The sequence below is a fragment of the Dysidea avara genome, chromosome 3, assembly GCF_963678975.1.
Source record: "Dysidea avara chromosome 3, odDysAvar1.4, whole genome shotgun sequence".
NCBI classification, from domain to species: domain Eukaryota; kingdom Metazoa; phylum Porifera; class Demospongiae; order Dictyoceratida; family Dysideidae; genus Dysidea; species Dysidea avara.
This window is the reverse complement of record NC_089274.1, coordinates 49,499,142-49,523,898: the sequence shown is the minus strand read 5'-3', so window position 1 is coordinate 49,523,898 and position 24,757 is coordinate 49,499,142. Positions and strand designations below refer to the sequence as shown.

General features: G+C 39.5%; 5 protein-coding genes across 8 annotated transcripts in view; all 5 read right to left on the bottom strand.

The window, feature by feature from the left end:
* The window catches only part of LOC136251460 (protein flightless-1 homolog), a 46,969-nt gene extending 46,085 nt beyond the window's left edge, over nucleotides 1-884 (bottom strand). The window contains exons 1-5 of the mRNA XM_066043911.1: nucleotides 615-884; nucleotides 454-564; nucleotides 335-409; nucleotides 202-282; nucleotides 118-144 (exon numbers count right to left, since the gene is read on the bottom strand). Of these exons, the coding sequence (XP_065899983.1) occupies nucleotides 118-144; nucleotides 202-282; nucleotides 335-409; nucleotides 454-564; nucleotides 615-671 (351 nt within the window). The 5' untranslated portion in view covers nucleotides 672-884. The remainder of the gene's footprint in view (nucleotides 1-117; nucleotides 145-201; nucleotides 283-334; nucleotides 410-453; nucleotides 565-614) is intronic.
* Nucleotides 885-1,067: 183 nt separating this feature from the next.
* Nucleotides 1,068-3,435, bottom strand: LOC136251462 (guanine nucleotide-binding protein subunit alpha-12-like). 2 transcript variants are annotated; one of them, XM_066043914.1, is made up of 3 exons: nucleotides 2,935-3,435; nucleotides 2,780-2,830; nucleotides 1,068-1,769 (listed from the first exon to the last, which is right to left on the bottom strand). In XM_066043914.1, the coding sequence occupies exons 1-3, from the start codon at nucleotides 3,379-3,381 to the stop codon at nucleotides 1,203-1,205; spliced, it is 1,065 nt and encodes a 354-aa protein (XP_065899986.1). In that variant the 5' UTR covers nucleotides 3,382-3,435; the 3' UTR covers nucleotides 1,068-1,202. The 2 variants fall into 2 exon arrangements, with proteins under 2 accessions (XP_065899986.1, XP_065899985.1); XM_066043913.1 differs by lacking the exon at nucleotides 1,068-1,769 and adding an exon at nucleotides 1,893-2,623 and having other exon boundaries at nucleotides 2,935-3,434.
* A 54-nt stretch (nucleotides 3,436-3,489) lies between these two features.
* LOC136251464 (mitochondrial glycine transporter B-like) lies at nucleotides 3,490-5,837 on the bottom strand. The gene is made up of 10 exons (XM_066043918.1): nucleotides 5,591-5,837; nucleotides 5,427-5,533; nucleotides 5,251-5,368; nucleotides 5,125-5,192; nucleotides 4,959-5,070; nucleotides 4,379-4,448; nucleotides 4,219-4,317; nucleotides 3,987-4,162; nucleotides 3,837-3,929; nucleotides 3,490-3,776 (listed from the first exon to the last, which is right to left on the bottom strand). The coding sequence occupies exons 1-10, from the start codon at nucleotides 5,615-5,617 to the stop codon at nucleotides 3,741-3,743; spliced, it is 906 nt and encodes a 301-aa protein (XP_065899990.1). The 5' UTR covers nucleotides 5,618-5,837; the 3' UTR covers nucleotides 3,490-3,740.
* A 25-nt stretch (nucleotides 5,838-5,862) lies between these two features.
* Nucleotides 5,863-17,850, bottom strand: LOC136251458 (ankyrin-repeat and fibronectin type III domain-containing 1-like). 2 transcript variants are annotated; one of them, XM_066043909.1, is made up of 27 exons: nucleotides 17,686-17,850; nucleotides 15,709-16,731; nucleotides 14,631-14,731; nucleotides 14,487-14,572; nucleotides 14,286-14,338; nucleotides 14,005-14,232; nucleotides 13,334-13,509; nucleotides 12,789-12,839; nucleotides 12,606-12,684; nucleotides 12,453-12,556; nucleotides 12,278-12,405; nucleotides 11,609-11,801; nucleotides 11,433-11,560; nucleotides 11,292-11,382; nucleotides 11,112-11,213; nucleotides 9,946-10,184; nucleotides 9,777-9,890; nucleotides 9,638-9,730; nucleotides 9,399-9,574; nucleotides 7,860-7,982; nucleotides 7,540-7,579; nucleotides 7,382-7,489; nucleotides 7,169-7,337; nucleotides 7,014-7,114; nucleotides 6,595-6,660; nucleotides 6,243-6,545; nucleotides 5,863-6,189 (listed from the first exon to the last, which is right to left on the bottom strand). In XM_066043909.1, the coding sequence occupies exons 1-27, from the start codon at nucleotides 17,727-17,729 to the stop codon at nucleotides 5,911-5,913; spliced, it is 4,398 nt and encodes a 1,465-aa protein (XP_065899981.1). In that variant the 5' UTR covers nucleotides 17,730-17,850; the 3' UTR covers nucleotides 5,863-5,910. The 2 variants fall into 2 exon arrangements, with proteins under 2 accessions (XP_065899981.1, XP_065899982.1); XM_066043910.1 differs by lacking the exons at nucleotides 15,709-16,731; nucleotides 17,686-17,850 and adding an exon at nucleotides 15,061-15,189.
* Nucleotides 17,851-18,346: 496 nt separating this feature from the next.
* The window catches only part of LOC136251457 (integrator complex subunit 1-like), a 32,907-nt gene continuing 26,496 nt past the window's right edge, over nucleotides 18,347-24,757 (bottom strand). The window contains exons 37-49 of one of the 2 annotated variants that reach the window (XM_066043907.1): nucleotides 24,261-24,392; nucleotides 23,707-24,212; nucleotides 23,447-23,658; nucleotides 23,082-23,205; nucleotides 21,411-21,544; nucleotides 20,732-20,876; nucleotides 20,629-20,676; nucleotides 20,237-20,364; nucleotides 19,999-20,189; nucleotides 18,914-18,984; nucleotides 18,759-18,850; nucleotides 18,600-18,709; nucleotides 18,347-18,552 (exon numbers count right to left, since the gene is read on the bottom strand). In XM_066043907.1, coding sequence (XP_065899979.1) covers nucleotides 18,431-18,552; nucleotides 18,600-18,709; nucleotides 18,759-18,850; nucleotides 18,914-18,984; nucleotides 19,999-20,189; nucleotides 20,237-20,364; nucleotides 20,629-20,676; nucleotides 20,732-20,876; nucleotides 21,411-21,544; nucleotides 23,082-23,205; nucleotides 23,447-23,658; nucleotides 23,707-24,212; nucleotides 24,261-24,392 — 2,015 coding nt within the window. In that variant the 3' untranslated portion in view covers nucleotides 18,347-18,430. Of the gene's footprint in view, nucleotides 18,553-18,599; nucleotides 18,710-18,758; nucleotides 18,851-18,913; nucleotides 18,985-19,998; nucleotides 20,190-20,236; nucleotides 20,365-20,403; nucleotides 20,435-20,628; nucleotides 20,677-20,731; nucleotides 20,877-21,410; nucleotides 21,545-23,081; nucleotides 23,206-23,446; nucleotides 23,659-23,706; nucleotides 24,213-24,260; nucleotides 24,393-24,757 lie in introns of those variants that run through there. The other variant, XM_066043908.1, reaches the window with a different exon arrangement.

Here is a 24,757-nt window from a genome sequence, read left to right as displayed (position 1 = left end):
AACAATTTTATAACAATAATACTGCAATTTTCAGTAAGGATACAAGTACTTATAATGCTAGACCCTTTGATTGGGTGTCTAAAAAGGGTCAGCTAACAACACACTACACAACAATACCTTGCTCAGGTCATTGTGACTGAAGTCCTATGGAAGAAAGTACAGTACTAAAATACTTTGTATGCTAATTAGTCAAATTCTAACCAGCGTTGCTAAATGCTCCAATTTAAACAAATCTGATGGAATGCCAGAGTCTCGTAACTCATTATGGCTGGCATACAACACCTTGTTGGATATACAAACAGTTCATCAAATGTCACACATACTGGTAACTGACTCTTAGTGAAGAAAGGCTTGGGATGTTTCCAGTGTGTAGCTCGTTGAGTTTATTCCTCGCCAAATACAACACTTCCTAATGTGCCAGTAATACAAAGACAATTACAATTATTTACTCACTAATCTCTGAAGGTTCTCTAGTTCATCTGGTAGCTTAGTAATGGAAGAATTATTGACGCGCATCCATTTGATATTGCTAATCTGTGTCACTCTGCTCACCTGGGAGGCTTGCTATAGTGGAACAGTATATAAGTGGCCGCTTATATTCAACTACTACTCACATGAAAGTCATTCTTTGAGAAATCTGCTCCTCGCACGAAAGACAGTACTGAGGCCATTGATAGCGTATTCTAATATTTTCACAGAATTACTGGTTACTGGTACTATAAACATGGCGTCGTTGTTCAGGACTGGTGTTCCGCTTATCAATAGCGGTCCTTTGGTTAGGAGAAGAACGGCCATTACAACTCGTACCGGAGCGATACTTCCCGAACCAACGAAGTATTACAAATTTGGAATAGTACGGGTGACCCTAGTCATCATACCATTCCTTGCTGGAGGAATGTACATGGCTAAGACATTAGCTAACGTGCTGGAAGAGCGGAAGCTGTTTGTACCAGATGACGATGATGATGATTAACCCATTAATGATGTAATGGTAAGCTATTAATGACTAAACTTTGTACAACTATATTCCCATCTCTCTTCTAGATATACTCTACACACTAGCGGACTTATTTATCAAACTGTTTTGTTGTAAAAAATGTCAATACAAGTGATATAACCTGTTTAAATTAAAAAAGAGTAAAATCTGTTTAAAATAAACTCCAAGTTAGGTTGTGTTTAACTGTCGGGAAGTGATAAGGTTGCTATATCATGTCTATATGTTCTTTTAAGATGCCATCTCGAACAGCCTCAAACACAAATTTCATGTTGTCTGTGCTGACAGCTGTTGTGAAGTGATAGTATAGATCCTTGGACCGATCCTGTCTGACTTCATCAAACATGTGAATTAAGAATGACTGGACATCTTCTAGCTTGTGTGGGTTACCTACAAAATGACGACTGGGAAAGTAGTCGGTGATGTTACTTAGGGGAACTTTCTTGGACAAAAGGTCGGCCTTGTTAAAGAAAAGGATCACTGAAACTTTACTAAAAGCTTTGTTGTTGACAATTGTCTCAAAGATGTTCCGACTTTCAACTAGACGGTTTGTGGTCCGATCTTCATATAGAACTTGGTCAAAAGAGCTCGATCCAACGAAGAACAATATCGCTGTCACACTGTTGAAACACTGGTACCACTTCTGTCTCTGAGAACGCTGCCCCCCAACATCCACAAACATGAATGGAGTGCCCTGGATGTGTGTCCTGTACTCAACTATGTTTTTAGTGTCTTTTCGTGCGTACAACACGTCTTCCCTTGAAGGCACATAATCCTATTAAGGCACAACAAAAACACTTAATATAACTTACAGTAATTAACACTAACATTAGTACTAGGATTATTCAGGCTACATACCAACTAGGAAAGAAGTGTTGTTTTATCAACCCCCAGCACATAAAGTTGTAACAATATGTTATATATAAACAAAAAAATACTGAACTGTACAAGGGAATCTGTATAAATTCTGCTTCTGTTGTACATACAAAAAATTTATATTATAAATACCTACACCAATTAAATTCTACATAATAAAAAGCATTATCAAACAAAAAACTATCCCATTATTCCGTCAATATGGCGGTGTAATATGGTGTCTCTAACTGCTCTGAAAACAAATTTAATGTTATTTGTGTCCGTAGCTGTGGTGAAATGACGGTAAAGTTCCTGGCGACGGTCAGTCCGTACAGAGTCAAATAGTTGGGTTAGAAATCTTTCAACATCTTTTAACTGATGAGGGTCACCCTCAAACTTTACGCCAGTGATGTAGTCTGTGATTCTCTTGTGTAAAACCTTCTCACACAGAAGGTCGTACTTGTTGAAAAAGAGAATAATTGACACACTGCTGAAGCAGCGATTATTCACAATGGTTTCAAATATGTTCCGACTCTCCACCAGACGGTTTGTGACTCGATCTTCCACCAAAACTTGGTCATAAGCACTTGATGAGCACAAAAACAAAATAGCAGTGACTTCATCAAAACACTGAAACCACTTCTGTCGGTGCTGTCTTTGTCCACCAACGTCGACAAATCTGAATGGGACGTTGCGAACATCTATTCTATAATCTACAATACCCGTAGTGGCTTTTCTGGAGTGCAACACATGCTCTCTAGTTGGTATGTAGTCCTAGTATACAACACACATGGCCAACTTAACAACACAAAGCTGGATGGAATGGCCACCACAAAAGTGTCATAACTACTGCAGAATTTATAACAGTTTTAATTATAACAGCAGCCACACAATACTCACACTCAATTATCATTTGTGCAAGGTACTTACCAGCTTCCCAATTTCCTTCACTTTTTCCAAAAAGTATGGCACAGAGTCTCCCTACACAAGGAGAACATTACGTACACAATAATCTCTTTGCTCACACAGACACAGATAAACGCCATACAACCGCAACAGCCAGCATTAATTACAATATTCCTTACCAGCTGGAATTCGTTCCTTCTGCTGAACGCTTCCCGAATCCCATTATCTTTCCACAGCGCCTGCAAAGGCTCCACGTACTGTACGAAATCCTGTGGCTCCAGTATGTTGGATTTGTAGTTGTTGAGGATATCGCAAAACTCTTCATTGCTGTCGTGCTGCATTGGTATGTTGAGGTTGCGCACAGCTTTGGCTAGCGTCTTCGCTCCCTTCATAACGTTGTGGTAGACGGTAGGCCTGAACTCTATTCGTGCTTCATCGTCAAAATCTTCGCCGTGGATGATGCGCATTTGCTTGAGAAAAGTGCTTTTCCCTGACTCGCCCGCGCCAAGTAGAAGGATTTTGATTTCGGACCTGTACTGCTTTTTCTCTGCTTGAAGGTTTCTATCTATTTCTCGACTTCTTCGCACCGCCGCTCTGTCTTCTTCCGATAAGCAGCAGGTAGCCATTTTTGTTAGCTTTTTTTTTTCATACCACACCCTTTTATCACGCGATGCTGTCACATACAACCTATCAATTAGCGCCTAAGTGCGTCTAGTACTTAGTACCACGTGGCGTTAATTTAATGACACTTTATTGTCAATTATATCAATAGTCAAGTGATACATACACAAAGGCGTCAAAATGACCTAACAGTGAATTTCCATTGTTCAAAGTGTTATCGCCCTATCTTCAACAAGAGCAGATAACCTTATCGTCATGTTGTACCATCAAGCTTGTGTCACTGCACACCTTCAATTCCAAATCACCCCAACATGGTGAAATAAATAGGACATCAGTATGATGCAGATAATCTAGGATGACTACCCTAGAAGACAGTTGACTTTACCACCATTTTCTCAATCTACAATTTAAAAATGTGGGTAAGAATTAACACCACATGACAGTTTTACTAATTTCATACTTGTTCATAGAAAGCCCAAGTGAAGGCAGCCATGAAAGTCCTTCGTAGCATTCGTGGCATCATGCCGTGAAACAAACCCTTCACACCTTCAACCTATACAAATACCATAACTGTTAAACAGAGAACAAAGGAAAGGGCCACAAAAATTACCTTGATGATATCTATGAACACCTGTGTAGTTGTGGACGCGTTACCAGTCAATGCCTTCGTTTGCAACTTTGTCTTCACAACATCAGTTGGCTGTGTGATGAATGATGCCATCATACCAGCAGCAATACCACAAGGAAGTTTAGTCAACTCTGAATGAGACTGAGGATCCTCTAACACTGTAACAGAAAACAAGTGTAAAATGGACTGTCAAAACATCAATGTTAACACTCACAACTGTTAACAGCTTTCTTTCCCTGAGTATAGAACAACAAGTAGAGCCCAGAGAATGGCACATCTCTAAGAAGTGTTGCTGTGAGTCCACTGTACAACCCTAAACAGTTAAAATACATATTATTAGTAACACACTAAAAGAGTTAGTAGTTCCATCTTACCTCTATTGCCATCAGATTTCCAAATACTGGACACTGCCTCCATCACACTACGGTACTTGAACATCCCTGACTATAATTAGCAACAACATAAAATCATGGACTACTAATATCAAGAGTTCATAATACATATACTAAGGAGAGTATCCTACTCTCATATACCCCTATAGAAAGGCGTATCATGAAGTTATGATGTAACGACAAGGTGTTGTGGTTTGCAACATACGAACAGCTGTAAAAGTGCAAGAATTATTAGCACCATTTACACTCGCGACACTTAGGTTAGCCATATTCACGAATGGCCCAGCAAGAAACGTCAACAAAGTGGTCTTAACCCATGAAGGGACGATTGTAGTTAGGTGAGAAACGCTTAGAGCTGGAGTTGATTTGGTTGCTAGTGACGTTGTTAGGCACACGCTCAATCAATACCATGTTCAACTAATGACATCATTAATTATACAAAGAAAAATGGGTGAACTCAAAAGTGCTACGTCATAACTCACGATACGCCCTTCTACAGGAGTATATGAGAGTAGGATACCTTCCCTCAGTATATTATGACCTCTTGATAATACACCTTTACCTCATAACGAGTCTTGATGACTGTAAATGGTAAAAACAGAACACCCACAAATGACCTTGAAGCAGCTCCAATTGTGAATGACTGATACCCAGACAACTCTGAATGATGCTTCCTACATAATCATAGCAACCAATCAAATGTAACGAAATGTGGAAGTCATCCTTACCCAATTGCTGAGGCCATGGTGTGTATCGTAGCCAAGTGTATTGCAATACCAGGCATCTTGTAGAGTGACTGCACAAAGGATTAACATAAAACTAGGCACGCACATATAGTAAGAGATTTTGCTTACTGGGACGATTCCTTTCCATAAACCTGCAAAGCTTTCATTGCGGATAACATAAACGACTACCTTGGCTGCCGAGTCTGGAGCCGCAGTAGTGAAACATGTACACGGAGACAGTCTTTTCCTAACGTGAGGGAGAAAACAGCTAACACGGTACTGTTTTAGCACCGCTAAAAACTAACATATTTGCAGCAGTCTGCATTCGCGTCTTCACCAAATCAAACGGTTGAAATAAACATGTGGAACAGGTCGCGCTGACAATAGCGCAGGGGAAAGACTTAAGACCAATCTATACAACAAGGAACAATTCATATCATCCATCCTTTACAGTGCTGTAATCGCTGACCTTCAATGGACGAGATGGTTGGGGCATTTCTAGATGGAGCACAGTTCGTCTCGGGGCCACAAACTTCAGGAGTGATACCAGCTAATACAAGCAATCAAATCTTATTCTAAATCACACTGTGGTCACAAATACATAGCGCTACTCGTCTTTATGGAGACTTCCTTTGAAGTAAATAAACCTGAAATGATAAACCCGTCTAGCTGGTTTTGCTCCCTCGTCGATTACATAACGCGCCCAGCGCTTCTAGGTAACACCTATTACGTCATAATAAATTAATTTGAACGAATTTCGTATAATAATAAAAACATAATAATATTATGTTATACACTAGTTGTGTAACAATCTGAGGAATCCAAGTCACTTTTCTTCTTCAAAAATAATTTAAATTTAGTAGTTTCCCTGTATAATTCTAACATGGCATAGTTATCATCTAACTTTCTCTCGTCATATTCATCATTGAGTATGCACAACAGGTAAAAGTCATTTGGGTTGCTAGGGATAACTGGTTTGTCCGGATGTCTCTTCATTTTGGCCTCATCGAGTGCCCCAACAGCAAGTTGGATCACCTCAATGGCCATAGTGGATGGCACAATATGTAGCTAGGTACAAAATAACTGACAATAAGAAGAATAATAAAGGTGCTATTACACACCTTGACAGTAGAGCCTTTAGTTAGACCAGTGTCATATAATGGAGTGACCTTTAGTTCTTCAGGAAATGTTGATATATGTTTTTCAAAGTGAGCAGGATTTGAAGGATGCTGGCCATTAGGAAGTTCCTTCTTCTTCTCAGGTGAAGTAGTAAAGGACATGCTGGATGACCTTGATTGTGGCTGACTTGTCATGGGGTTCTTACGTAACGATCTCAGCGGTACACCATGGATGGTGTCACTCTTCCTACCTATTTGTACAGCACTGTCCAGCCAGTGCATGTCCTTCCATACTTGTTCAGTATCCTGTGGGTGGTGAGATTGTGACATACTGTGTAACCTAGTGTAGTTATACCTCGAGGAAGTTTTCAAGTTTGTTTTGTAGTGATTTTCCTTTGGTAATTTCATCGTTGGAAAATGCCTGTAATACAATGACATTAACATAAAGTACATTATATTCCATGCCCGTACACGCATTCACAAGTAAAAATTCTTTTGTAATGTTATAGCTACCAAATCAGGACGCTTGCATTGGCTGCATGGCAAACAGGTAGAGCTACCGACAATCATGCAAGCAAATGAACCTGCAGCAGCCAGGAATAACATGTTCCCATACCAAGTTTCAAGGACAACAGCAAAGCTTACATAAATAGTTGACACTTGCCTTCCTAGTAATCTCCTGGAGAAATGTGTACATGTACATGCACACATGTACACACGTATGTACACACACACGGACACACACACACCACACACACACACATAGCTTCATACTTCTCTCAAACGATGTTGAGCTATTAACAACTCCATTTCAAGAGTAGAAGATACTTGAGTATAAAGTGTGATAAATACTTTCTGATAAGTGTATAGTTGTGCTAGCGGATGACAATTAGTAACCAACAAACAATATCAGCATGTAAACAACTCACCAATTTCAAATGAAGTGAAAGGCATGCCCATATAAGAGACTTGCTCAAACCGATCAGTGTCTCCAAATGTTGTACACACTTGGTCAGGTGGAGGTAACAGGAGCAGAAATGACACATGTTCATTTAACTCTACAACTTCTTCAACATATATCCTATGCTGTTCAATATCCTACAACAAACCATCACATCAACACCTTTGTTAGCTTGTCGTACCTCCTTGTTGGTGATTCCTTTGCTGGTGAGTAGTTCAGTTACTTTAAGTGTTAATAGTTTCTGTAGCTCACAACATGTTTCCATTGCCACGTCAGGTGGTCGTAAGTCCTAATATATAACAACATCACATCATGGTAGTGATAAGGTCATTGTCTCACCTTTGGTTGATGGAGATAAGTGAGCCACGCCCATTCATCTCTATAGTGCATAGAATATGTCAATTTGATGAAACCAATAAATAGCAGCTAATTACTATAACAAATTTTATGGTCAAACTACAAATACATAGAACATGCAAAGAACACATACAGTAACTGGAGCAGTGAAGGTGTGTAGCCTGTATGAAACAGGCAATTTGGGATCTACTGAGTGTCTGAGTGTTCAATGTACTAAGGGAGACTTTAGGACCCTAACTAAGTGTCTAGTGTAAACAACAATCTTTTCATCGTTTACTGTACATAGCTACGATCAAACTCACTTAGAGATGTGAGGATTATCTCTGATTTTGGTGTGTGGGAGCAAATTGGGAAATTGCTTTGACACGACTACTTTCACACCTGCCAAGGAGCTCCGTGTCTTCAGATATCCCAAGTACAATCCCCTATAGTAATGTTGATATGATAATTGTGACATCACATTACATCATACTATGCCAGGAAAAGCTTTCATGCTTAAAAGTAGAAAATGTTTATCTGTATGGCTTCAGAATGGATCTGATGTCACAAATATTTTTTTAAAAAGGAATTCCTGGGAGGATTACATAACAACAAGCACTAGGTACAAATGATGTTGACATTAGCTTGTTATTATGTGTAGACTACTAGTGACTGAATTATGATAAGTAGCTATGGTCTCCACATAGTGATAACAACAAGTTGTAGTATTATTATTGTGTAGTTTTGCATGTAATTTGGGATAGTGGTTCATTAGATAAACACATAATCACGTCAGTCTGTTCATTACAACACTCATCAAAACAGTTAGAACTCTTTCAGAGGTACTAATTTGATCATGCAATTATCACAGTGTGTTTACACAGGGTATTAATGTGGGTGAGACACTTCATAATGTGTTGTACTGAATTGTATTAATTCTGTCCTTTTACAATTGTGTCACTCAGATACCATACTAAAAGCTAGAAATTTGTGATTTGTCACTTGATCAACAATGGGCCATGTACACAAGTCACTAACTGGTCTGGACTAGGATTGCTGCACTCAACAGAGTTATAATTATGATAAATTGTCCCAACTCCCTTTAGTCTTTTCACTGGTCCCTAGTTACCGGGATAAACACTATCACAATGATACGAAATCTGGGTGGTAAAGTTTGTAGTTAACAGTGTTGTATAGCACTCAGGCCTCTATGATGTGTTCTAGATAACTGTTTCTGCAACTGGTCTGTGAGTCTTTATGCAAAATCTTTTGGCCAACATAAAAGTAGAGACAGCCAACACTTAATAATTAAGTGACAGTGAAACCACAAAAAGAAAATGTTTGATCTTCACAATCAATTAGTAATGTGACGTCATTTAGTAATGTGACAAGACATTAACTATATTGTACCCCAATATACTAAAATGATGTCCAATTGTTCACATTATACTCCTGGAAAATGTCAATCATTCACACAGGGGCAGCTCTCCAGAAGGTTTCCTGAAACTGGTCAAGCAAGATAGAGATACCCTGATACAACAGTACAAAATTAATATTATTTGGTGAATGGTGCCCTATTTGGTTCCTGCCCCCAGGCCCCCCAGATTGGCACGTTTTGCATTCTAGTGTAGCCTTTGTACATAATTTTACTATGTAGCTAGGTCTTGAAATCATATCACAAAAACTCTGGATTGGAAGCCAGTCATCAAATTCATCCAATAATCAAAATTCACCCAGTCATCAAATTTCACCCCATGATCTGGATCATATTAACAATTGTTTAGTTCAGGACCACTAGCTATTTGCAGGTGGCTCGTGTGATAGAAATTACAACTATTAACTTCATGTCACTCTTGTCACACCTTTCAACTGGTGTAATACTGGCAGAGTTGTGGTCCATCATGAACTGAGCCTCTGTTATCAGTTGATCAGGAATTGTGGATGGTATTTGATCAGCTGCAGCAGCTGCTGCATGTTTCTTCCACAACTTGCCCCACTGTGCCCAGTGTAACGAACTGTTCTGTATTTCACGGTAATCCTATTAGATAATATGGCTAATATCAAAACACTCTAATAGAACACACACACACAGCTTCACTACCTTGATATTCCTGACTAATACGATAACAAGGCTATCACTATTCTGGTAAGGTAGAGGATGGATTAGCCCCAGGTCCTGTACACCTAGTGAAGCCTACCACACAATGATGTAATTAACATAACAACATTAAGGTGGTCACCTGTAAGTCAGTGATAATATGTAGTAGTCTGTTACGGAACTGAATACTAGAGGAGGCAGTATAATTCTCTGAGTTGTCTCGCATGCTCTTCACATTTTCCCACGTGCACGCAAGCTAGATAAATAAAGCAATAACATTACATTAGTGTTCAGCATGTTACACACCCTACCTTGCTCAACCACAAGAAATCTTGTTTGATGGTTTGAGTGTTGAATGATTCAGCCACCTCCACAATGGGGAGGTAATCGTCAACTGTAACTAAAACCTTCACATCATCGGTATACACTAGTGATGCCAGGTACAACCCTGCTTTCAAGTTCTTATGGAATTTCAATGCTCCTCCAAATATTTTAGAGAGCCCTCTCTTCATTTTACCTCTCCCAGTTGTGCCTGTGCCATCCTTGCCAACTACACAATTACCATTGACATCACATGACGGCTTGTTAGTATATGGTGGACATTGTCATGTGTGATGGTTAATAAATTATACCTTCACAATTACAAAGTCTATGATATCTGTCTCAGGTTGTATGAGGGAAGTCTCTGTAGTTAAGTGACTGTTCTACTAGAGTATTTAATACCTGGCATTGTCTATATTGCTTCACTAAAATAGATGTAAAACATGTCCTGTGTCATGATGGATGTCATGATGGATATCTGATTTCGAAAATCTAAAGTCTCATTCTCAAGTAATGTTTAAAATTCACCTAAATCCCCTCCGGGTATGCCCCTAATTTACCCTTAAAAGGCTTAGTAAACAAACATAATGTATACCAGCTGTATTTTTATATCCCATCCCTCAGTAGTCACACTCCATACCCTATGTTTCTGCTTATCATCATAGAGAAGGTATTGACTTCATTGAGAAATACTTGTCGAGTAAAAGTTCATGATACATTATGACTTTGCCTTGGTTTATATATTTTGTAGTACAACAATAACCCAGTATCACTACATTTCAAATTTCCTTGTACATGAAAAGAGGTGCCTTCTCCAAATCAAGTCACTTTTTGTAAGTGAAATTCGTTGTAAAGAGGTTTTACTTAGTAACCATGGTAGCTACAAGTGAAGCCTTTAAAGGAAGGCAGATGTTCACAATTTGTACTCTAAAGGATTGCCACATGTAAGGCCTACAAACAGCAAATCAACACTTGTTCATTTCTAATGGTACAAAAGCACTTTCAGGGTAGCCTGACTGAGCAGCTGTAATGGATGCCATACAACTACAGCACTATTATAAACTAATAAACTACCCATCAATGTTGTTATTATATTTCCTTTGAAGTTACCAGTGTTTATCCACACAGTAAAGAGTACTTACAACATGTTACACACCTGAAGACTCTGTGATGACTTGTTTTAATTGCATAGCAACACTTTGGATCTTTCCTGTGCTACCAGAATAACGAGCCTGCTTACCACGAATGTCATGCCAGCCTAGAGGGACACAGGAAGTAGCATAATGAATGACACAGTACACAATAACATGGTGACAACGTGACGCATCACTCTTACTACTGGGTACAGCTCCAGCTGGTGTTGAATAAGTGGCAGGGCCAAATCTCTTCATGTTGGATGCAGAAACTCGTATAAAATATTTTTTACCCTAACACACAGTACAAGAAGATACAAAATATTACACAAACTATCACTAACAGATTCAAGGTCAGGTATGGTGTACTCCAAGTAACGTGAATGATCCGGTGAAGACAACTTGTAAGAGAGATCAGATAAAACAAACGATCCATCAGTAGTAGCAAAGTTAAACTCGCTACTCCATTCAACTACAGAAAATATCATAACTTCTCTGTTACAACAACAAGTTGATATACCTCGGTATCTTGTTACTGGTGCTCCATTATCCCTCTTGGGCTCAAAGAATCTTACAGTTAGCGACTGTGCAGAAGTGATATCTAATGAAACATTAGCGGGTGGATCTGGAGGTGAGGTGTTATTGTATACAGAAATCATATGCTGTAACATTGTCTTCTTTGTAGTCCATTGTTCCTTCAGCTTGGACATTTCCTAATATTGACATGTTAACAAACTCAACACATTGCTTGAAATGAGCAGCAGTTTAATACATTAATTGATCAGTGAAAATTGATAATTGGCTTGCTTTCCCAAATCTTAGACACATCAATTATGGTGAATACTAGCAGAAGTTTAACAAATTAATTTACTGGCCATGGCCAACCACATAGGACAGAAACTGAACTGAAGGAATAACTCACAACAAAGTGTACACAAATATGAAAATCACATTAAGATGGACAAGCATGAATGTTGTATGGCTGTAGTATAACTTTCAGGGGGTCTGTGGGGCGACCCCCTGTAGAAATTGCAGGTTTAAAATTTAAAATTGATGCAAATGCTAAAACCTAAAATACCAATTTATAGTACTCCAAAAAACCAGCGGCTGTTGCTCCCCCATATGTTAGGTGTAGAATCACCACTGAAGATGGGCCATTATATCAACTGATTGGCTATACATGACACACCTCCAGGGCTTGTGTAGATGTGTTGATAGATGATAAAGAGAGGTTAGTACGATACTTGTTGATGTGTTCTCCAGCTGTCGTGATCAGTTGAAGGAGAAGGTTATATCGTGACTCAGGATCACGGACAACTGCAAGTAATATGCAATGTATTCTAACATGTTAACTTATCACTTACATCTACTAGACTCTTTTGCACCATACGCCATTAGCAGATGAGCAATACGAGTGTGATTTAACATTACCGCTATGTCAAGTGTAGTTAACTCATCACTATTTAGCCTGTTCAATATTATCATATAACAAGTATATTAGAATATCTTATCCTCACCATGTGAGATCAATATGACCAGTAGATAATAGCTGTTCCACTTGGCTATTATTATTGTTCATTACTGCCTTAAATATTGCTACAAGTAGTAGAGTGGCACAGTAACACGCACACGCACACGCACACGCACACACACACATGCACCCACCCACCCACATGCACGCATGCACACATAAACATCACCTTCACGATAATCTATTGAAGTCTTTCTGTTGCCAGATTTAGAAGTGACATCTACAACAAACAACAAATAACACGCATTCTATCCCAAGAAGTCCTATGCGTACATCAAGCTAGTAGTCCCCCCCCCCAAGGAATAGAACCCAGTAGGTGAGCTTAAATATGTCACATTGATTTCTAGGCAATATGAAGCCATATTATATCCTAATAGCATACCATACACAACCTCATTGTCACATTGTCCATGGGGACAGGAGGTGTATCATCACACACTATCAATAACTCTAATTTCAGCAATTGTTACATTGTTTATGAAGTATTTGCTTCTAAACTGAAGTTGTGCAAATGGGGAATTATTCTGTTTGAAATAGTAGCAGCTGTTACTTGTACAGAGAATAATTTGTACCACATTATCATAACTTTTAATTTATTTGTGTCCACATAGACAAATTATGTAGGTATACAAAAATTGTAACTAATCTTTTAAACTAATCTAATAATTGTGGTGGCCATTAGACAACCCTACAACATCACTAGCCATCATATACCTGTAAATACATCAGTATCCATGGAGATAGATTTCTTCCGTCTTGATCCCCATCCTTTGCCCATAGACTTTGGTGTAGATGGTCTCTCATTAAGGAGGTCATCCATGCTGTGTGCCTCTTTGCCAGCAGGTTTAGTTGACTTTAATGATAACATCTCCATGCTCTGTGTCCGGTGACTGTAATACAAACAACCCCCCGTCATCAGTAGCTTCTTAACAACTCTATGCTCAAAGATGGTAAGTGTGGACAAAGAATATAAATTGTATTCTATAAGCTTCACAACATGAACTAGCCTCAAACCATGAACTAGCCTCACAACATGAACTAGTCTCACAACATGAACTAGCCTCACAACATGAACTAGTCTCACAACATGAACTAGTCTCACAACATGAACTAGTCTCACAACATGAACTAGTCTCACAACATGAACTAGTCTCACAACATGAACTAGTCTCACAACATGAATTAGTGGGTATAGTAGCATCACTAGTGAATATCATTAACAAGTGGAATATCCTCTTATGGTTGAAATATGTTAGTGCTGGCCATAAGCAGCTATATAAACTGTAAGACACACAATAACCTTGACAACTTATCCTTATAGACACTAAACATTCTTGACATTGACAAAACCATTATCAGCCCTCTTTGTCTCAGAGATCACTTACTAATCATGAGTGGCCAGAGCATCGTTAATACTCATCCGATCAATTAGCAATTCACTTGTTTCACCATTACCCAATGGGATACTATCCTCAGATCCTAGGCAGGCAGGGCTGTCATATCCATCCTTATCATCAAACACATGTAACACTTTAGAATTGTCCATGTCTCCACGTCGACTAAAGTTCTTAGCTATTCTCTGAAGCACATGACTACTAATAGACCTGGGGCGACTACAATGACACAACATTTATAATACAGTAAAACAGATAAACACCATCTTCACCTCGATGATGTCTTCTTGTTACTCGTTGTAGGTGAACTGACTGATGTAAAACTCTGAAATTGAATAGCCAAAACTATCACTTCCTACTAATCTGTCTAATTTATAAGTCACGGGACTGTTGTGTTGGGACTGTTGTATAAACCTTCTATGGACTTGTACATACAGTCATGGCTTGGCATAATATTTGTAAATTGACTTTACCTTATTTCTCTTTCTTTCCTTCTTGTGTTCCAAGCTAACTGGCAGAGTTCCTCGCAGCCCCAGTTCTCCATCAGAAAAACACTCATCTTTACAAACACAACACACAAACATGTTATATACTGCACAAGTTTGGTATAACAATACCTCTGCTAAGCTCTGGTACAGTTATTGGTGGAGGTCTGTGCTTCGGTCGTTTATCAGTGTAGGGAGATGACGAGCTGAGAGTATGGCTTCTTGTAAATGCTCTACATGTCATGACAATGGACATCACAGTATCAGAGTCAGGAGGTGGGTGTGTTATGCCAGCACTTAATTTACAACAAGTTGATAAATGGCTAATACAATTACCAGCTTAACACCTACCACAGGGCAAAGTGACAATTGATTACATCATCATTACAATGGCCACAATGACAGTTGGCCCACAAAGCTCACACCTAGTCATCAAATGTTATTCATTGTATAGCACCTGGTTGTTATAATTCCTAGCTTCTTATTAGATTTATCAAATATATAATACATCGGACAATATGCTACTATAATTAATAAACTAATTATTACATTACCAACTGACTTGAGCAGAAACATTTCTGCAATATCATCAAATACAATGACACAGTTCAACAGTTGAAACAATCACATCTCCACACAGTTATACACTACAACTCTTACAGGATAGAAAGAAGAACTGAAAAGGGAAGCCTATTTTATACTGAAGTGTTAATTGCCTACTCACTCGTCTCATCTCCATAACACAAGCCATCTAACCATGGCATAACAGCACATACAGCAGCTAGCTGTGTGTGTATCATCAAATCAATGAAGTATGCAGACACATAACAAAGATTGTAACGGTATGAATAAAAAGTTTTGTAACAATATCTGCTCCTATCAGAGTAAGGAGTGCTCTTAAATAAATGATAGGAGAGTTGTAGAACAACATCGCTGTTAATGGCTTCTTAACTGTCCTTGGCTTCTACATAACTACACGTCATTGCTCATCTTGTTATAGTTAACAAAGAGAATCACTAGTTGTTCTTGCTGAATTAGCTAACATTCTATACCCCTTAAGCTTGCCAGTCAAGCATGGAAGATAACTTATCAACAAAATTGTTGCTAAGTTTTCACATTACTACAGCTAAAGGCCAGGCCAATTGTTGCTGTACCAACAACACCTCACGGTACAATAACAAGTATTCACATAACATACACATCTCATTACCTAGGTGGTCGTTCTCTGGTATCAGAACTGCTGAAGTGCCTAGGTTTCTGTTGATGGTGGTGAGGAGGGCTGTGTTTTACTGGGTGTTGGTAAGGTTTTGGAGAAATGGATTGTAGTGGCAATGGGGACCCAGTGGAGTTCAACAGTCTGGGGTGTGTTCCATCAGATTGTCGGGCTAACTGTGGACTAGATTGCTGTCCATTGGTCCATTGTTGAGGGAAAATGTTACTTGTTGTTGCGATGTCACCATTTGCCTGTGGATGGTACATGAACACATCGGCCTGACGATGGTCTTCTTGTGACCCCATCATCTCCAAATCTATTCCATTAGTACATACTTCATGAGGTGATGGGACGGTTGGTCCATTTGTCTCCTCAATAAGGGGTCGGATTTCTGTAGAATGTGTAAATATGGTTTGTGATGTGACAGTTTCATTATTCACTGCTTCATAGTAACTTTGGTGTCGGTTAAGCCTATCAGATATCACCTTGTTGTCCTGTACATTACTACTGGCACTGCTTTGTGGTCTTGAGGGGATACTATTACGATGGCCATTGTCACTTCTTGATGTAGACTCTGTCTGAGTTGCAAACTCAATTGAAGAATGTCTCCGTCTTGCACGCGACCTATTACTGGCAGAGTTAGCTGGTCTGGGCAATGAGAACTGATAAGAGCCACTTCTTGTGTGGTAGATGTCAGTATACTGGGGTGTGGAGTGTGTCACCTCATGATTACGTACAAGGTCAGGTGACACATGTGTCAAGGGAGGTGGAGTACCCCTGGAGCTGGTAGAGAAATAGTCCGAGTCGGTATAACAAGGAGAGGGAGTCATTGATCGCTGAAACTTTGCTGGACTAACAGCTTCCAGTTGATTTCTAATGAACATGTCAGAACCATGAAGATGATTGCGTACCAACGTTGGTGGTGGCTTGACTACATGTTCAACCCCAGGTCTGAAGTCTCTAATTACTCCATGATGATCTATGCCATGTGGCAGTGAACTCAAGTTAGTTGTCTTTAACCTATAAATTAACATGACATGTTACATTCAGCCTGTTTATGATGTGATAAATCTATTTTCAGGTTTGTAAATTAACTAGATGAATTTCTAGTAATTTCAAAATATCCATTCTATAAATGTAAGCACCTAGTGTTGTTTCTCCTTAATGTCTATTCATGGCTACTCTATTCATGGCTACAAATGAGCTGATAACTTTGGTAATTACGCTATAATTGATTCTTTAATCTGCCGTACAAGAAATGTTGACGAAAGGAAAAGACACATCCACAGCTTTGAAGATTTAAAACATTGATGAAAATCAAGAAGCCATAAACCTGAACACCCACAGATTTGTAACTAAAAGTCGATAAAGTTCTGTAATTTGTAAAATTTTTCTTTCGTCAAAACTTCCTATTGTAGAGTATGCTGTGTTGTTTAATGTATTTAGAGCCAATTTCACAGTTTGATGTTAGCGTCATTTGCTGAAGTGGCTTCAACACCTTTTCTTTCTCATGTATACACACTAAAGTATCCTGAAGAGTGGGAGAGAATCAGTACAACTACTAGCCACTAATAGCACAGCGATTAAGGTGCGGTGGAGCCTGTTACACTAGCCACAGCTAAAATCCTATTAACATTATTAAATATTCTAAACTGTTTAATGTGATGGGATTAATAACGGGCTGTATGGCGCAAGTGATAGAGCCATTCGCCACATGAAAGGATACCAAATGGATGCCATCAATATATCGATCATGTGTGTAAGGATCTTAGCTAGATAGCTACAGGCTGTAATAGTTAGTTACAATATTGGACGATTATTTTCTGCACATGACCTCGTCATTGTGGTAATGGATACTCAAGAGATTCAGCTATTGCTACTGATTCAGTAAAGCCAGGGATGACGTATAAATTCTCTCATTGTACAAGTGATACGATTCAAATGTGTATGTAGTAAGTGCGTGTTTAAACTCGCCTCGAGTATCCATCATGACGACTGGCTACCGGCCTTCCACTCATGGCGTTATAATGTACACACGATCACATCAAGGAAGTCTTGTCGCTAGCAGCTGCAGTAATAAACTACATTCATCGATTTGTGAATCCTTACAAACTAAGGGTGTGGCTTATTTTTGTTCAAAATTATTAGAGTCCATTTTTGGCCACGTGCGCAGAACATGTCTGGAGACGACAGCGGCTGGGCTATCCCTTTATTGGGGAACCGGGCAGAGATGGAAGAGACGGGAAGGAACTTGTTCAAGTGGTGTAAAGACCATCCTATTCAATTCTCTGGTTATGCCACGTTTATCCTGTTATCGTTGTTTCCGCTGTTCATGTTTCTAGTGTTCGCGATATGCAGCGTAGTAGGGACACTTCTGTTTTTGCTGGCTATTCTACTAGTAGGACTTGTAGTGTTAGCACTGGTCTGCTCCGTGGTGATTTGTTGTTCAGGCTGTGTGGCCGCCTGCGTTACTGGCATTTATTTTACGGTGATGTCTGCATTGCGACTGGCGTGTTGGATATTCGGCTCTCTTCCAAGAAGTGTGGACAAAGGGGACTCCCTCAAAGAATCATGACTTGTTACCTGTCAAATTTATTCTAATGATTCAACTCGTGGGATGATATCTTCAAACTAATGCAAATTGAACAGCATCTCTTGTAGTCTCTTTATACATCAATCATTTAGTATACATGAATTACAGTGTACAGTTTTTGTTGTATCATTTTATTGTGTGTAGAGTACAAGACTGCAATGCCTTCAATAATTCAGTGGTACAAGATGATTGTGATGTATGAAGAGCAATATGGAACAGCCGAGACAACAGTTTGGAAGCATCCGTAGCTGTGAACAACAAATAAACAAAAGGGTCAACCTTACACTACTTATACCATTACACAGAAGAACTAGCTCAGTTATTCCCTCCAAAACTGTTGACACAACTCCCAGGTCTTGAGAGTCCAGACAGTGGATGAAGGATGGTAACAGGTTGGCCACATCACTACAATAGCAGTCATGGTAAGAGATGTGGTGCATTGTGTTGGGCTTACCCTGGGGACTGGCGAAGATGACGGAACAGCATTAGGCGGGCAAGTTTGCGACAGTGAGGATCAGAGATGGTCATGATATGGCACAATTGAGGCTGTAGAGAGTATATTGTGTTGTACAGTATCAACAATATGCTGCATAGAAGAACTACACTCACCACAAAATGTTTTAGTATTGCAGTAGTGTGAAGGGAAGTCTCATCAAGGTCCAGTAGTACTTTCCGCATTGCTACAAGAGAGGAGGGGTAGGCACACCTCACATTATATTCATACTTTTCATAGGAATGACTTTTTAACTGTAGCTAACTTACTAGAAATTATGACTACTATTAGTATCCCAAATTAGTATAGCAGCACAACCAAAAAAATTGTGCACTTTTTCATAAGGCCATGAAACTTTCCACATAAATAGTAGTCCTCAATACATGTATTTTTAGATATAGTGCCATCGCTTATTTGACCTTTGATGACTTTTACGGCCATTTTTGTACAGAAAATTCATCATTTTTGTCTTTAACTCCCTGAGGCAGTAATTAACTTGTTAAAACATGGTATCAAACAAAAGATCTTGCTGATAGAAACAACTTGGTTTTTATTTGAAATCAATAGATGATTTCATTCTTAAGTTATGAGTATTTTTATTAGCTGCAAAATTTGATAAATTTATGCATAAATATCTGCCCACGGGTAATTCACACCTCAAGGGCAGGTAAATTTATCAAATTTTGCAGCTAGTAAAAATGATCATAACTTTGTACTGAAATCACCTATTGACTTCAAATTAAAACCAAGTTGCTTCTATCAGCAAGATCTTTTGTTTGGTACCATGTTTTAACAAGTTAATTACTGCCTCAGGGAGTTAAAGACAAAAATGATGAATTTTCTGTACAAAAATGGCTGTAAAGGTCACCAAAGGTCAAATCAGCCATGGCACTATATCTAAAAATACACCTATTGAGGACTACTATTTATGTGGAAAGTTTCATGGCTTTATGAAAAAGTGCACATTATTGCCAATTTTGGGGGCTACGCCGCTATACTAAATGTAGAAACTACACAAGGCTTGCATACTACATACATTGTAAGCAGTTGGGTAGTGTGAGTAAATGTTTCTTGCCCAAGGAAACAACAACCAGACCCTGTGGAGCACTGATCTTTGTGGTGATGCTCTAACTACTGGGTAGTGATACACATGTCCGTACACACACAAACACACTACACACAGACATGTATTCATCCACACCTTCAGTTGGCTTGCCAGACTTCAACTCCTTCAGAAATGGAGTCAGTTTATCCAGGGATAGTTCCGATGTGTTACTAATAGGTATCACTGAAGGGATCATCATAATGGACTGCTCTCCATCCTGATGTTGTTTGGGCAGTGAGTGTAACACTGACTTCAATGCTGAACTCTGCAACACCGTGGATAAACTCCTACAAGTGAGACTAGCTGATAATGGTACGACATTATTGTGACCTACTCGAGTGATGAGCGGTTCTTGCTGATGAGTTGTGTGGCTTCCTGGGGATGCTGCTGTAAATACGTCAACAAGAAGTCCACAAATTTTGTTAATAAGCTGTGAAGTCTTCGACTGTTCATGCAGTGTGACTAGAAAATATAATTTGTTTAACCACAGATATTTCTTACTGTATCATGTGTGAGGTTTGAACTAATCATCCTGTTATTTGTGAGACAATAATGTATGATATTAGGACAACAATAAAACTGCAGAATCATATAAGCATTGTTTGCTTGAAAACAGAATGCCCATCTTGTAGTAGAAGCTATCAAGCTTAAGTTTCGATAGAATTCAGACCTCTCAAATTAACACCCACTACACCACACCCACTACAACACATCCACCACACCCACCTCAATCAGATCAAAGTAAGGTTGAAGACATGCATTGAGTGAGCTAATCTGTAACATAGAACAATATTAGGTTATCATGTTCACCAATGTCCTGATATGTCACCTGGCCACATTCAAAGACGTATGGTTGTAGTAGTTCTAGTAAGCTAAACAAGTGTATGAAGATAAGATAGTGGTTTTTGCTATAGAAATCCTTCGAGTTACACTGTGTTCTTCCCTGTAGTTGCCAACCAGTCATCCCCAAATGTCTGTATAGGAATGTACATGAAGATTACTATGACCTACAAACTTCCATATCAACGGAAGTAACATACCACAGTACATACTTCATTCCACATGTTTAATACTACATACATATTAGATACTTCATACCGCATACTAGAAAGTTCATACATTACCTACTACATACATGTAGTTCATGTGTAAGGATGGAGGAGACACCTTTATTTAAGGGGGTCTAGCTTGGTGATGTCATGGCCTAGCTGCAAGTCGAAGACCAAAAAAAAAAAAGAGGCCACTACCTGCTGGCCACCAACTATATCTCTAACTACATACGTAGCTTGCTACACTGCTCCTCTAAGAATACTGTGACTGCTCTATTAGAGTATCTCGAATTATTGATGCTATTGAGCTAGGCTCTCCATCACAGCTAATAGACAATTTTAGCGGGGCTAAGCCCCCCCACAATTTCTTTCATGGGGACTACAGCCCCCCTTCTCCGCTGCCCCTGCTCATGTGTCTATACTATACATACTCTATACTACACACTCCATGTTAGTCACCTGAGCATGATAAGAGGGTGGTGCACTACCAGCCTACGACAGATGAGGGAGGCGTCTGATAACTTCTGGGCATCATCCTCTCCCATCTGACAGTCCATCATGACACAGATTAGGTTGTGAATCATCATGTCCAGCTGGAATAAGAGAGATTTCATATTTAGAGCAAATAAAGGGGAGGCTACTGTACATGTTAGTGTATTAAAATAACTTCACATAGCACTGGCAAGTAGCATACCAAGTTCAGGGCAAATTATTGTCCTCAGATGGTGGGTTTGACAAGTGTGTGGTGGTGTGTGTGTGTGTGTGTGTGTGTGTGTGCATGTGTGTGTGTGTGTGTGTGTGTGTGTGTGTGTGTGTGTGTGTGTGTGTGTGTGTGTGTGTGTGTGTGTGTGTGTGTGTGTGTGTGTGTGTGTGTGTGTGTGTGTGTGTGTGTGTGTGTGTGTGTGTGTGTGTGTGTGTGTGTGTGTGTGCGTGCGTACGTGGTCTGTGTGTTGTAAGGGGATCAGTGTTTAAATACTATGTCAATCAGCACCTCACCCCTGAACAATTAAGATGATCATGAGGAACCAGGATGTATCACTTGGCACGTACCACATTGTGTGGATGATCTGCTAGCTTCCCAGGGATAAGGTCTAAAGTTTGTACTCAGGGTTAACACAGCTTGGTGAGCTTTTGTTATGTTAGTGGTACATGTTGTTGTGGAATTTACACGAGTCCTTGTACCTATGCCATGATCATTGCCAGTAAACCAGATGTGTACTGGTGACATGATGAGCCACATTTGTCCCTTATTAGGTAATGTGTGACCCATATATGTGACTGGGTCTGGGAAAACCGGTCTTATCGCCCATGTCAGCAGATTCAATTTTTTACCATGAACACAAAGCTACATGAATAAACTATCTAATTTCACTAGACTTGAGTGGTCTGGTTTCACTGGCTGCTTTTCACAAACCCAGTGGTAATCTGTATGTGTGGTGTGGGGCCTTATTGGAAGTCAGCCTGGGGGTGGCTGTATAGCTCCGTGGTGTTGAATAAAGACACATTCTGTGAATTTCCTTTCATCCGAATGGCCCCATAACTGGCTAAATTCATCCCTATACCTTTCTATTCAATTTTTGAACAGCCTCTTGCCCTTTTTCTGGGGCCCCACCTCCCTTCCTGTTAGGAGCTTGCCTGATACAGTCAACTTCAGTTTAAAAACTATTTAAAATGGCGGGAAACTTAGCTGTTGGCTACTTGCACAGTGGACGCTCTGGAAGGTAATAAATTAGTGTAAAACATGTGAAAATTTGGTACACAAAGCTTCAACCATTGGCAAGCTACAAAACACTAAATACTTAAAACTACTGGCATTTCTTGATACTTTTAAATAGGTGATAAGACCAATTTTCCCAGATTGGGTCACATATGGCAAAGAAGTGTGTAATATGTCATATCCCTATTTAGAGCTTTCCCCAGTAGAGTGGTGAAACTGTCAATTTGCTACCAACATCAAAATCAATTTGTTAATTATATACACTCCTATTACCACATCAAAGGAACTTTGAGTAAAGTAGAGTGGTACTGTGCCACTCTACCGCTCTTTAGGGAAGCCCCTGCCTATTACAGTGTAGCTAGTACATAGTGCCTGTTAACCACCTCCCGTCCCAACACATACCACATACTAACCTCACAAGTACAGTTCACTATAGTGGTACAGGTGGACAGCTCTGGTAACAAGTGAGGGAACATTCGATATAGCACCACAAGGAGCTTCCTGACCCCTAACACCTCGTCTCCATGTGAATACTGTCTATGGGAAAACACATCATACACTTGCTGACTGTTCTATTAGAGTATTTATACTACAAGAAGTTGTATGTGTACAGTACTAGAAATTCTGAACCATAAGGACTATAGGTAATTAATATGGCTTCCTCACTGAAATGTGCAACAAATTTGTCACTCTACCAACATTTATGGTTGCATGCTAAAATGGTTGAAAACAACCAATGAGAGTCAAGCTAATACATTCCACCTAACAAGTAACTAACTGAGTGTTGTGGTAAAGTGCGAGGATTGCTGATTTAGCATTGCTTTGGTTGTCATGGTGAATACAACTTGCCAGTAGTGGAACACGAGTCTGAATTATGGAGTCTGGAGTTAAGGAAGATTCGTCCGACTCGTTCAACTCCCTCACAACCAAGTTCAATATACTGGTCACCTCTGGGCCACTGACCTTCAACAGACTACCATCAACAATGCCCTAAGTAATGGGACAAATATAGACACTCTTACAGTAATGTAAACACACCATACTAATGTGGCTGTTAACCACACCTTCTTTCTTTGCTTTTCCTTGCCACAGGCTAGGCTTTTGGGTACACGCCCACAGAAACTCCAACACGTAACTACTAGCAACTTGTAATGGTGTCTCCGTTAGCAACAAGCTCTTTATTGTTCGGTATAATGCACACCAACTTGTTTCATGGACTAAACGTGATAGTAGGTAGCCACCTCCACCCCTCTGGGATGACAAGGTGCCTCCTGGGGGACGAAACAACACGGAAAGTAGCTGACTGGAACAAGCAGAGCTCAATTCTGGTTGGACAATTTCAATCAAGTCCATTAGCAGACCCCTAATAAGGTAGCAACGTCTCCTGCGAGACTCAACCTCACTCATCTCTGCCTGAATGCTGTACAACTTGACTAGAAACTGCAGGCAGTCATCACGGTAACCATGCTCAATTGATGCTTTCACAAGACAATACAATAAATTTTCCAAATAATGCTCCCTATGCTTTATCAGTGAATGACACACTGTACAAATTAAGCATCAACAAGCAAATGGTTATCATAACAACTAACCTTCCAATAAAAGAGTACCATGAGGAGGTAGCGGGTTGTCATGGATACACAATAATGCTGATAATGTAGGGAACACACTGGCTACACTTGCAGGGGTGGTCTTTACATCAGAGAGGAGCTGAACTAGTGAAACTATTGAAACAACACCACACAATAACATTTAGAGCTAGAAGAGGTTGATCATCAAACATCACATGATCTCATAGTTCAACCCGGCCCAACACCTCAGTATCAATACCAAGTATTCTAATGTGTGAATTGGTAGTGTATCATATGTATCCCAGAACCCTCACAAACCCTCTTTCAGCCACCCCAACACAATACATGACCTTCCTAGCTAAGAAGCAAGTACAATGGATCCTCAGTTATCTGAACAGCTTTGTTCTTACAGTTAGCCAAAAGTGTTCACTAAGTGAAACCCATTGATTTATATACAGAGCTTCGTTGAACTACTCTAATAGAACAGTCATTTACTCTAATGCACGCTGATAACAAAA

Coding starts and splice junctions, on each gene's coding strand:
- LOC136251462 (XM_066043913.1), bottom strand. CDS start 3,381: ATGGCTACCTGCTGCTTATCGGAAGAAGACAGAGCGGCGGTGCGAAGA. Junction 2,831..2,934: donor GAAGGAACGAATTCCAGCTG/GTAAGGAATATT, acceptor CTCCTTGTGTAG/GGAGACTCTGTGCCATACTT. Junction 2,624..2,779: donor TGAAGGAAATTGGGAAGCTG/GTAAGTACCTTG, acceptor GTTGTATACTAG/GACTACATACCAACTAGAGA.
- LOC136251464 (XM_066043918.1), bottom strand. CDS start 5,617: ATGCCCCAACCATCTCGTCCATTGAAG. Junction 5,369..5,426: donor ATGCAGACTGCTGCAAATAT/GTTAGTTTTTAG, acceptor CCCTCACGTTAG/GAAAAGACTGTCTCCGTGTA. Junction 5,071..5,124: donor ACCATGGCCTCAGCAATTGG/GTAAGGATGACT, acceptor ATGATTATGTAG/GAAGCATCATTCAGAGTTGT.
- LOC136251458 (XM_066043909.1), bottom strand. CDS start 17,729: ATGAGTGGAAGGCCGGTAGCCAGTCGTCATGATGGATACTCGAG. Junction 11,561..11,608: donor ACCAGTAACAAGATACCGAG/GTATATCAACTT, acceptor TATTTTCTGTAG/TTGAATGGAGTAGCGAGTTT. Junction 6,546..6,594: donor AACTTGAAAACTTCCTCGAG/GTATAACTACAC, acceptor CACCACCCACAG/GATACTGAACAAGTATGGAA.